Genomic DNA, 13,659 nt, shown 5'->3' on the forward strand with positions numbered 1-13,659 from the left:
GGTTCAAACCATAAAGACTTTAAAGCATGCACATCTTTCACATCATTTGGATCATGCTGAACATCTTTGACAGTATTTTCTCTTGTCTTTTATGTTAAACCACTAATATCCATTTGATTTCTACAGGTTTCTCTTAAAACCAGAAATCATCTCAATTGAAGAAATAATGACTGGACATTTAAGAATATAATTATTATTGATGTGAAAATGTTTGTTGAAATATTTATCCTGGTACTATTTTGGGTCATTTCTTTCAGCGTTAACACCAGTTTTGCACAGAGAAGATGCTGAGTTTTCTGAACAAAATGTCTGATGTTTAGGGTTTGAGTTACACCTTTAAATTTTTACTCTGAGATGTTCATGTGATTATATGAGCATGCATTGAGTGGAAAATGACAAGACAGTATGTAATGATAAAATGGAAACGAGTATTTTTTTCTGTAGGAGTGTTGTTATAGAAATAATGCACTGCAAAAAATGAATTCTAAGAAGGTGAAAAAGCCATTATTTGATAACATTTGTCCTATTTTTCATCTAAATGGAAAAAAAAACTTGCCAATAAATTTTTACATAAGAAAAATCTTCATATTTTAAATAAATATATCTACTAGGGATGCACCGATTCCAATACAAGTATCGGGCATCAGCTCCAATACTCAATGTGTGCATTTGTACTCGTACTCGTAAAAGATATCCGATACAAATGCACCGATTCCACTTAAGGCCGTGTGACATTCACAGTTCAGTGCAGCACATACATGGTGGTGAAATAATGTGTGGGGAGTGTGAAGAGTGTGGAGATTTTTCAAAATAAATTGCGGTGATAAAAGTAACGCTGGCTGCAAGTAACGTTAAAGACACAGACAGATACAGACGCAGTGTTCTGTCCGTCCTCTGCGTACATTCCATCCGTTTTCCAGGTGCTGGTGGATGCGTACCCAGACAGAGAATACCACCGGGAACCATGGAGGTAGAGGATCTGTTCAAAGAGCGACTGTGTGAGTTAGAGAAAAACTACTGACACATTTAGGACAACTACACAGGGCTGGGCCGGGGGTACGGAGTAGTGCAGACCGCCACCAGCAGAAGTGAAAACGAAACTTATCGCTCATTTCTCTTTTCTCTTCCTGCTGAAGCTTTGCTTTTAAACCTTACCAGCGAAAACGCTGCAATATTAGTATCACATTAGTGTTAACTCTGTCATCTCCATGTTTGTTATTACTAACTTTATTCTTCTCAAAAACTTTACTCTTCTTCATGGTATTTGTCCAGTATGGTTAATTCAGAGCGGCGCCCCATGGTGGATTAATTGAGAAACACTCATTCCAACACATTAAATGTCAGTAGCAGCACCTTGTTCCAGTCAGACTAATGACAACGACAATAAAGCACATTTACAAAAGGAACTAAGAACTGGAATGGGGTTATTAAGTACTCGTATCGGTACTCAGTATTGGCAAGTATTCAAATGTAAGTACTCGTACTTGGTCTGGAAAAAAGTGCTATCGGTGCATCCCTAATATCTACCTTTTTCTTCATCAGATTTTCCGTCTAATATCCAGTTGGATTTATGGGTTTATGTGCAAGCTGTTATTTATCAAAGTATTTCCAAAAACAAAAAAACAGTCATGGTGAGTGAGACTGGACCCAAAGTTGGACCCAGAACCAACCAAAGAACTGAGCAGAACCAAAACCAAAGCTGGTGACCCTGTACTGGAAAAAGGATCTGGGACAAAATAAAAATCAAACCTCCCAAAATACAAATACAGAGACGGCCCCAACCTGCTGACTGAGTGTGTTTAACAACACTGTAAGAAATGAACTCTACGACAGGGAAAAAAGCCTGATTTCTACAACATTTGTCTAATTTTTCATCTAAATAGAAAAAACTTGCCAATAAATGTTTACATAAGAAAATTTTCTTCTTTTAAACAAATATGTCTATCTTTTTCTTCCTCCAATTTTCCCTCTAATATCCAGCCTGATTTTCCTTTTACCAAGGTTTGTTCATATTTCCCAAATGATCCCAATAGAGGATCCAGATAGTTTTCCTTGTTTTCGACTCAAACCAATGGAACAACTTGTACATTTCAAAATCTGAACTAATGACCCAAACTAACTTTATTGACCCACTTCTTGTTGTTTCCAGGTTTAAAACAGGACAGAAATGATCCCACAGTTGAACATGAGCCTGGACTCATTTGATAAATGACTGATAAATTCCTCTGTCCAGTCAAATGTCAGAGACACATGAAACCAAAGACACATTTGGTCTCTCATTCATTCACATGTTGGACTAACTCTACCAAGAACTTTTTTTCTGACCCTGTTGGCAGATTTATTTGCTTAATATAAGACAACTGGACCAGATTTGGGAATATTAGGCTGATTGCAGGACATTTTTTGCAGTGTAGATTTTCCTGTGTCATTTGGCTCTTCTTTGCCATTCTTTTCCATTCCTCATCTTTGGTGGACATGAATGTCTCCACCAGTGATGAACTTCTGACATGAAAAAAGGATTGAACTGTCTTGAAGGAAACATTATTTATGGGATTTAGTGTCAGGGAGAGAACTGCAACCGAATCCTGTTTCAAATGTGTCTTTTTAAGCACATTTTGAATAAACATTCATAGAAAAAAAGCAGCATGAGAGAATGAAAAGTATTGATTGTGTTATTGATGTGGTAATCTCAGCTCTCCGGTTCACTGGGGTTTAGCCGACGCTGCTGCTGCTCCAGCACTAAGGAGGGGCTGATTCTATCACTTTAAAGACCAGAATAAAGAAACTTAATTTGACAGGTTCAGTCGACACCACATCTGTGTTTATGCAGTTGTACCTAGATTTGTAGTCTGTCTGAAGTGTCAAATGTTTGCAAAGTGCACTGTTTTATTTTACACCCGTAACATTATATATAAGGCACAGGAACAAGTGGAACACAATGTCCCATTAAAGCAGAACCAGCAGAACCAACACAGAGATTGGATCAGACTCATCAATGAGATCAGGTTTATGGAACTGAAGAAAGATAAAGTACCAGCAGTAAGAAGCACTAATGGATTTACTCTAGTATTTATAGAATAGGGTAGCAGTTCATCAAACTAAACTAAACTGACTGATTAAATTGAGTTGTTTTAAGTAAAAACTGCTTAATTCTCAAAATCAGGATTATTTCTTCCTGCTGTCACAACAACTGAAACACTATATATAGGATAGATACAACAGCGTATTAGGGCCACATAAGAAACTAAAAACACTGGTCACTATGAGAATAAAGTTGGAAAATATGGAGATAAAACCTGTATTTTTACAAGAATATAGCCATAGTATTATGAAAATAATGTAATTTAAAAACAGGTGGAAAAATATCCTAATTTACCAGAGTAAAGTCTACCCACTGGTCTAATAATGAAGAACTAGAACATTCTGTGAGGTTCTGCTTGCATTTGGGTTCTACGCACAAAGGCCAAATACTGAGCCTATTAGCCCCGCCCACCACCAACACATTAGCATTAGTTGTCCGCTCCAACAGAAGTGAAAGTTGATGCTTTGCTTGTTGCGTTTGCTGAAACTGGAAACTGTCATCAACAAGGATTAAGGCTTAAGATTTATAATTGATGACTTTTTTATCACATTATTGCAAATTTATTCTTGAAATATTACAATTTTAATCCCATAAAAGTACGACATTTTCATTAAATTATGAGTTTTTCAAAACTATGACTTTATTCTCAAAATATCATGACTTTATTCTCATAAAATTATGACTCTTTATATTCGACTTTATTCTCATAAACTTACAGGTTTTATCTCAATATTTTACTTTATTCTCGTAGTACACAGTGTTTTTATTTTCGTATGTGGCCCTAATACGCAAACGTAAGACAGGCTTCAAAGGGTTAAATAACTTTTTTTTTTTTTTTTTAATGTACTTTGAAATGGTCCAACCCTTTCAGGCCTGTTCCGTTTGGAGTGTGGTCCTGGAGGGTCAAACAGCCCCTCCCCCTTAGCCCCTCCCCTACAACTTATCGAGAATGGGGACACCCCTACGCCTTCACATGAACACACAAAATGGAGGGGTAGGGCTAAGAGGAAGGGGCCAAAGGGGTGAACTGGGACTGGGCCTTTGTTTGGAGATGTCTGTTTATGTCTGTTATAGTTTGACCTTTCTCACCAATGAGACAGTTGTCTTCTGTCTTCCTCAGGCAAATGAGAAAGTGGTGGACGGCGGTCTGCTGCCGGACGCCAACGGCAAAGAGCCCAGTCCCAGCGGTCAGACGGATGGGTCCAAGTGGCAGAAACCACGGATTTCACGAAAGTCTCTGATGAAGTGCTGCCTCGTCAAGTGGATAATTGCCAGCACGACACAGCAGGGACCAGGTACAGACACAAATACATCCAGTATTAGACAAAGACAGTTTATACACAAGCAGGAGACCAGGGCTGGCTTCACACATGCTGGGCTTGGTTTAAAACAGACCAGAGTTCATTTACGTGGAATTTCCACAGTTTTTTTAGATGTGAATACAACATGTGAACTGTGATTGGAACCAAACAAGTGGACCCAGACCACCTAGAGCACAGGTGTCAAACCTGCGGCCCGGGGGCCAAATCCGGCACACCAAAGGGTCCAGTCCCTGAATTTGTGAAATGCAAAAATTACACTAAGATATTAACAATCCTTTTAGTTCAGGTTCCACATTCAGACCAATTCAATCTCAAGTGGGCAGGACCAGTAAAATACTATCAAAATAACATAAAAATAATTACGACTCCAAATTTTTCTCTTTGTAAATGTAAATATTTTCATGTATTTACACTAAAACAAAGTATAATTTTGCAAAAAATGTGAATAACCTGAACAAATATGAACAACCTGAAATGTCCTAAGAGAAGTAAGTACAATTTTAACAAGATTCTGTCTTTTATTAAATGGTTTGTGTATTTGTAGATCCACTGTGATCTGTACGTTATAATGTACATGTGTAAATGATAAACTGAGGTAGAATATTGTTAAAATCACACTTGTTTTTTTCAATTTGTTGATGTTATTCACATCTTTTGAAAGAATAGTTCGTAGATGTAAACCTTTTCATATTGTAAATTTACTTTTTTTTGCTCTAAAACAGAGAGAAAAGTTAGGAGTTGACATTATTTATATATTTTAATATTATTTTACTGGTTTGGCCCACTGGAGATCAGATTTAGCTGAATGTGGCCCCTGAACTAACATGAGTTTGACACCCCTGACCTAGAGGGTACTAGAGGTGATCTACCAAAGATGTCCATATTACCAAACTGGCTCCAATCAGCTGTTCTGGACAGTTCACAGTATTTAAATATGTGTCTGTACAAATAGAATACAGATCCTGTAAACCATAACTGTACATAGGACCTCCATGTTTGTTTTCATCAACATCCACTGTCTCTGATTGAGCCCGCCCCCAACTTCTCTGTCCAATGCCAGCGCAGTTTGTCACATGCTGCTTCTGTTTACAAAGTTTGGTCGACTAGCAAAAAGTACAATGAGAATGTGATTGAACCAAATGAAAGAATAAAGTCTGTATTCGATCCGACCCACATAAGTGGAACCACAGGACTGCCCAGGTGTGAGTCCAGCTGATGTTACAGATGTGCATCAGTGTGAGACTGCAGTGACAGAAGGATTCAAAGCACAGCAGAGGAGGAGGAGCGGTGGTGGGAGGGGCTTCAGTCCGCTGTGAACCCGAATACATGAATTTTAAAGCAGCTGCACCTTCTACAGTGCAGATCCACATTTACAATTCTATGTTCTGCTGTTTTCTCTACAGTGGAGACGCCGCCGTTTCATTTCAAGACTTAATCAATCACTGAACAAACAGCTGCCTCTTCCACTCTGACTTTACTTAGGATTCAGACAGATGCAAAAGGGGTTCCAACCACTCCCGTGAAAATATGAAACCCACTTCATATCTAATATATAAGGAGTGTTTCTTTATAAATATGTGAATTAGATAGTTATTACATGAGCTCAAGAGGCAGCAACAGTATAATAAATAAAAAAGGCAGATATACAATTCTTTTCCTGTGTTTTGGTTTTATGTAAGTGATGCACCCTGCAGATGAACAGCCCCATGTCTGCCCTACTTGTCCTTGTTTCCTTGGTTGATCTTAAATTATTGACGCTGCCCTTCTGTACAGGCAGGCGCTGCACATCCACTCTGGTGGGTGCATCCATGTGACAGGCAGGACTAAGCTGAAGCCTCTGTGGACGCAAATCCAAGAGCACGTTTTAAGTTCAAATGAAAAAATAAATTGCAGGGGGTTTTTTTTACTACAGAAGAAAGATTCCCATCTCTCCCATTTCATGTTGATAAAAATGTAATGACTAGCCTGTAGCTAATTTGCATGAGCTTCAATGACAGGGACCACTGTGAGCCAGTCATTGTAGGCCAGGGGGGTCAAAGTCCAGTTAGTTCAGGTTCTGCATACAAACTAATCTGATCTAAAGTGGGCCGGACCAGGAAAATAATATTAAATAATAGGATCAGAATTGATTAATGTCAACTACAAAGTTTTATCTGTTTTTGAGTGAAAAAAGTACAATTCCGTAATGAAAATGTTTATATCTATGAGCTGTACTTAAACATAACATGAACAAATTTGAACAACCTGCACATTCTGAAGAAAAATCAGTATAATTTAACAATATTACACCTTAGTTTATCATTTATACATGTTCATTATAACGTACAGATACAGTGGATCTACAAATACACACAACATTTAATATCAGACAGAATATTGGTACAAATACACAAACTTCTATTAAGACATTTAAGGTTATTCATATTTTTTGTAAAAGGATAGTCTGTAAATGTAAACATTTTTGTGTAATTTTACCTTTTTTTACACTAAAACAAAGAGGAAAATGTGCAGTTTTCATTTATTTATAGTTTACTCTCATAGTATTTTACTGGTTCTGACCCACTTTAGACTGAATTGAACTAAAATGATTTAAACATCCTTTATTGTTCATATCTTCAGTGTTGTTTGTGCATTTACACATTCATCCCAGGTCTCGGACTGGACCCTTTAGGGGACTGGACTGGACCCTTTGGGGGCCGGTTTTGGTCCCCAGGCCACGTTTCACACCTATGTATTAGGTGACCTAATGTTACAGTTGATTTCTTATCTGTGACTGTGGATTGGTGGTGTGTGTGGAAAGACTGATTATTGCCCCGCCCCCTGAAGGGGAGGTAAGGGCTATTGTTTTAGGTTTGGTTTTGTTTGTTTGTCTGTTTGTTTACACTTTAGCAGTAAAACTATTGGTTGAATTCAGACCTAATTGGGTTTATAGATTATCAGTGAGCCAGAATAGATGTGGTTACATTTTGGGAAAAGTAGGTCAAAGTTCAAATTTTTAATGAATTTTTAAAATCTTTTTTTTCCATTTACTTATAATGGGTGAAGCTTTTCTATGATGACATCAGCACACTCATAGACATGATGTCATCAGTTGGATCGATGCTGAAATAAGCTACAATAGGTGTGAGGGGCGGGGCTTGTTGGGCCTGGAACCAGTTATTTTTAATATAGTTTGGAGGATATATTGACAAAAACAGATATAAAACTGTTTTGGTTAATAATTGTTTATTTAATGTTATATGTCATCGGGGGCGACTTCATTTTCCAGTCTATGAATAAAATGTTACTAATCATCACAGAGGTAGTCTGATTATAATGGAACTGACTTTTTCCACTCAATAAACAGCAACATCTTGTCTCATTGAACTCTACTCAGATTAGACTGTGGTTTCCCACCAAAGACCCTGAGGGTGTGACACGGTTAAACCTAAAGATTAGATTTACATTATCAATCAGAATGTCATCGTTACCTGAACAGCTAACATTTGAAACTCATGTTTTTTCACTTGTAAATTTTGTTTGTTTCACATATTTTCATTTCAAATTACTAACATTTGTCATGGTTTGTGCTCCGTATTCTTTTGATCTCATATTTTGTCTGGATACTTAAATCTAAACTAATGCATTAAACCCATTAAATGGTGGTGACAGATAACAGTGCAGACTGACCTGGGTCTCTTCTACTCACTAATGTACCAGGGACGTCTGGAATGAACTGTCCTGATGGACGACTCGTATTTATGAGTGTTTTCAAAGGAAATGATGCACATTGTCATATTTAAACACAAGGTTCAGGACAGACTGGACCTAATGAAACCTGTTCAATCTGAACTGTCACTCATATGAATATAAACCATTGAAACACTACATTCACATATTCCTTAGATAGTCCTTAGATATTGCTTTATATTCACCAGCAGTGCTGGGGACTAATTTAAGTATTTTCTAACTGCTTGGAGGCCATCTAGTGGTCTGTAGACATTATAACACCCACATGTCCCCTGTACCACAGTCATATGATCTGAAAGGTTCTTCATTTAATCAGAGACAGATATTCATATTATTACAACTTCAGATCAGAAATTAAAAAGGAAGACGTGGTATTAAAATAGTCATGGACTTTTATTTTATTGTTGACAGTATGAACACAACAGATGACATGTTCTGTTTGGTCAACTTCTTTTCATTATGTAAATATACATTAAAGAATCCAACACATGTCCACCTTTAATCCTTAAAGACCCAAACGTCCACCTTTAACCCCTAAAGACCCAAACGTCCACCTTTAACCCATAAAGACCCAAACGTCCACCTTTAACCCTTAAAGACCCAAACGTCCACCTTTAACCCTTAAAGACCCAAACGTTCACCTTTAACCCATAAAGACCCAAACGTCCACCTTTAACCCTTAAAGACCCAAACGTCCACCTTTAACCCATAAAGACCCAAACGTCCCCCTTTAACCCTTAAAGACACAAGGAGGGTGTGTCTTCTGGACTGTCCTGATGCACCTCCCACTCGTCTCCTATAGAGAATGTGTGAAACGAACTAAATGAACTTGAACACCTCATCACTGACTGTCCCTCTGTACTCAGACCCCCAATGTCCTTCAAGTGTTGACAACATTACAAAGTGTAAGTACTTTACTGATTCAGCGTTTTTGAATATGTTGCAGCCTGAATGTGAGGAACATCTGGATGTCTCTTTACAAATGAAATGAAGTTTACTGCTCATACTATGTTTGTTTTTAAATTTGCATTTTCCACACCATCCTGAATTTCCTGGTTATGCTTCAGAAATAAGAAATATTAGCTGTCATGTGCCTTTTTGTATCATGTTATTGGTTATGGTTTATTATCATTAGTACATGTTATTGACTTCTTTTGGAGTATTACCTGTAGTTGAACAGTGTCCACTGTGCAGTTATTGGTAGTTTGTAGTCCCCACTGAACACCATCTCATTACCTCCTTTAATGTATTTGACAGTATCCATTTGGAAGCTCATTTAAACGTAGACATAACTGATGCCTACTTTCTACTGTCCCACCCTGACCTGATGGGAAAAGCAGAGTTGATGCTGTTGAAGTGTGTGATGAGGATTGTGTTTGATGGATGAGGACCAGGGTCTGAGCTGTAATGCTGCTCTCATTCCACTCATTAGACGGATCCTTCCACTGATGGCTGTTCTGTCTGCTGCTCTGCATGCTTAAGCCACCTCACTCATGTCTGTATTTAATAGAACAGGCATAGGCCTGCACTTAAGGTGCATTAAACAGTATACTGTTGCATTATTTGGATGGAAGTCCAGTTCCTACATCAGCTCATTATCAAGCATATTCATGTAATGGGTCAGTGTGTTTTTCTGTTCAGCAAAGCACAATTAACTCACACATCCAAAGGCTTCAGACATCCATGCAGATGTACATGATAACTCAGTGAGACATTTAATCAGCCTTTATTTTACTGTTTATATCTGCTGACTCTTAAACAGTACGGTCAAATTGAATCAGTTATTTCAGATATGTTTCTATACTCAGAGATAAAAAGATGCTTTGATAAACGAGAGGATGATAGAATGCCCTATATGAAAAACAAGTCACATGTAGATTCACAATCAACAGACTACTGTTCATTAGCTAATTGATAAATAGTGTTTTCAAGAAACAGTTCTGTAGATTGGATCATTTTGTTATCTAAAATCAATTTTCTATTGTTTTACTGAGGATTCTTGTTGGTGGCATCTGTTAGTAATTAGTAGGTCTGTTTTTTGAACTGCATTTCCCAGAGATCAGTGACAAAGTCACCTGTATGATGTCATCCAGCATCAGCTGTCAACAGAGAGAGTTTATTTGTAGTTTATTTGTCTGTTAAAGTTTATTTATAGTGGTCTGTGCAGTTGAACAGCTCTAAAACTATTTGGTTCATCCCCTTAAAGTCTAGCGTTCCACATACAGTTGTCCTCAAAATTATTCATACTCCTGCCAGCTTTTGTGACTTTTTGTTTTTGTGATGAAATGAATGAGTTTGGTTCAGTTTGTTTGTGTCATCTATGCGATCCACAATTGAAGGAAGAACAACTGATGATATTTGATTAAATCCTTTATTTCAGGAGTATTTTATTAGTGAATAATGTTCTAAATGGTTCCTCCCAGAGGTTTACTCAGTCCAGTGTCTGTTCTGAAGAGTCAGTAGAGGAGCCTTTGGTCTGGATGATGGTCCTGTTAGTGTCCACAGACCGTCTTCTGCCCCTTGGGAATGTCCCTTTGGGAATGCCCCTTTGGGAATGCCCCTGCCCCAGTTTAGGATTTGTGAGTAGCTGTTTGACTCCGACGTGAAGCATGAGTCCATTTGGAGTCTAAAAATGACCGAACTCTTCTTCCCTGTCCATCCAAATGCATCTCTGGTTTGCTTTCTCTCCCTGTTCGAAGACCACGGTTTTACCTCTCAACCATTGATTTGCCCTCCACTCCCCTTTCCTACTTAAACTGAGTCCATTATGTTGTGCAGAGTCATCAGTTGTGAACTAAACTCATTCTTTTCTGCTCTTGTCAAACTGCACAACATAATCAAAGACTCACACATGTGTTGACAACAAACCCATCTGTGAAACTGTTGGACCACAGCTGGTGGTAGAAGATAGTATGTGTTTTACAGAAGATACAAATTGACAAATGAGCTGGGGCTGGATGATCAAACACTAATGATTATATGTTAATTCCATGTTCTTTTAAAGTATATTTACTATGATAAATGTAAAACACAACAAAAGTTTTAATGTTTTCCCGTTCTACTGAATTTAAAATGTTCTATTTCTAGTTTTACATATTTTAATGTTGTGTCATTTTCTGTCTGTATACAGTCATGATTTGAACACACATACGTTTTTTTGTCTTGTTGTCATATTGTTGCATCTATGGCTTTACTTCAGGCTCATCTCATCACATCTTTATCACATTTTTTCTATCTGAATGTATGGTGTATCTTTTCTGTTGTTTTTGTTTTTGAGTCTTTTTTTAGTCATCATTTTCATCTTGTTTGCATTGTTCTTACCTTTACCTTCAACTTATTGCACCTTCTATGTTACTGTTTTGTTGTATCTTTTACACAGTATTTGTCTGGTTCATCTTATGTATTTCATCTTGTCGTCTCCTTATATACTGGGTCGTCTCCTTGGGTCTTATACAATATTTTTTCATTTTGTTACATCTTTTGCATCATGTTTTTCTTGTTGCATCTCTGGTGTCATTTTTATCTTGTTTCATCCTCTACACCATTTCCAGCTTGTTGTACTGTGTTGCTTTTTTTTTTTTTTTTTTTTTATTCATATAGGCTCCATTCAGATGCAGGTACATGTGGCCCAAATGAGATTTTTTCATGCGTATTTGACCTGTTTCTGATCTGTTACACACAGTTTGAACAGCACTAATCTGACCCAGACCACTTTCATGTGTGGTCCTAAATCTGACCCAGACCACTTTCATTTGTGGTCCTAAATCTGACCTGGACCACTTTCATATGTGGTCCTAAATCTGACCCGGACCACTTGGGGGGGGGGGGGTGCTTGCCCTATCACCACCAAAATTTTATCATTTCTTCCTTGTGCCAGTATCAACATTTCCTGAACATTTCCTGAAAATCCATCCATAACTTTTTGAGTTATCTTGCTAACAAACAAACAAACAAACACGCACGGGAGGCAGATCTGTCTTGGCGGGGGTCTGCGCTTTCCGAGTGCTTTTCTTGTTCCTTCTGTAAACACAATGTGTATCTGCGTGGTCACATATTCTATCAGGATCTCTTTAGTGCATGTGGGTCACTTCAGGGTCACATTCAGTTCAGACTCAAAACTGATAGAAGTCGCATTTAATGTAGAATATGAAACAACACCCAAAAAAATCAGATTTCACCCAAAATTCCAAATTAAAATTGTGCATTAGACCTGCTGTGTGGGTGGAGCCATAATTACACACAATCTATAACTAAAGTGGAACTAATATTACAGTGAACACAAACACTGTCTGTTTTTTTATCAGTTCTACTGTTAAACATGTTGTTTTGAAGCACATGTATGTATGTGTGACTTTACGACGCTGTAAACGCAGCAGTGTTTTACATCGTCATATTGTTTGGAGTGTGTGTGTATTGCTGAGGGGCCGTAGACATGGGCAGCGCCACACTGGGCGGGGCCGGCTCCTCCGCTCTAAGTGCTGTTCATATCCCAACCGTCAGCGGATGTGGATCAATGCTTGGTTTTACAGCTTTGCATCTTTGACATGACTGAGCAAATACAGACAAGTCAGACTGTCGATCAGAGGCTATTAGTAAAGACATTCCTTCAGTAACCACCCCTCCCTCTCCCACCTCCAAATACACACACAGATACACACTGACAGCACTTGGGGGGGGTGGGGGGGGGTGGAGTCCCTGGTTGGTGGAGTTGAGGGATGAATCCTGAAATGAGCAGGTCTCAGAGATGGACCGGGTTCATCTGGGAGCTCCGGACCCTTTTCGGCAATTATGACTCAATGGATGCGACTTCTTTACACAAGCACGTGACAGATCATAATATTTACTCAAAGGAAGATGGTCTTTTAGAGTTCTGTTAACCAGCAGCACCTGAAACTGGTGGTTTCATTTAAGTGATCAGAAGTGCTGATGCTTGTACCTCAAACGGATGGAAAGGAGGGCGACTGGAGGCCACAGATGATCGGCAGAGGCTGACGTCTGCACATGCCAGCGGCTTCATCAGCCAATTTAAAAAAGCTTTGAAAATTAAAGGTTTTTTGTACAGACTGTATCTGATGAGAGGCAGAGATGGGACTGGAGGGCATGGAGATCATTGCCATTGCTGTTGTCATTGGACTGTTTATTGTGGTGCTCAAACAGTTTGGGATCTGGGAGCCGTTATCGCTGGAAGGTAAGACGTGAAGGAGAATTATAAGGGTTGAACCTGAATAACTGGTGCTCATGTTACACTTCAGCTGTCAGCTGTACAAGCCAATATATGATGATGATAACAGATCGTGTGTTGGATTTTCTTATGAACTGAAAAGGAACTCTTTTTAACAGTTCTGTGACTTTTCTTCCTCCCCCTCATTTCTTCATACTCTCCCTTGTCTTTATCCAACTTTCCTTTTGTGTTGTAAAGATGGTGAGTACCCTCTGCTTTATATTAGTCTGATTTATATCCCAGTCTTTGCTGTTTATTCCTTTCCTTTCTTTTTTTTGGCTGCTATAGTACACTAAGCAGGAGGA

General features: G+C 38.4%; 1 protein-coding gene across 3 annotated transcripts in view; it reads left to right on the plus strand.

Moving 5' to 3' along the window:
- The window catches only part of kcnip3b (Kv channel interacting protein 3b, calsenilin), a 35,321-nt gene that overhangs the window by 5,274 nt on the left and 16,388 nt on the right, over positions 1-13,659 (plus strand). The window contains exons 2-3 of one of the 3 annotated variants that reach the window (XM_030150387.1): positions 4,203-4,377; positions 10,614-10,619. In XM_030150387.1, the coding sequence (XP_030006247.1) occupies positions 4,203-4,377; positions 10,614-10,619 (181 nt within the window). Of the gene's footprint in view, positions 1-4,202; positions 4,378-10,613; positions 10,620-12,987; positions 12,991-13,659 lie in introns of all 3 variants that reach the window. The other 2 variants (XM_030150388.1, XM_030150389.1) reach the window with 2 other exon arrangements.

Source organism: Sphaeramia orbicularis, chromosome 12, assembly GCF_902148855.1.
Source record: "Sphaeramia orbicularis chromosome 12, fSphaOr1.1, whole genome shotgun sequence".
Classification (NCBI taxonomy): Eukaryota; Metazoa; Chordata; class Actinopteri; order Kurtiformes; family Apogonidae; genus Sphaeramia; species Sphaeramia orbicularis.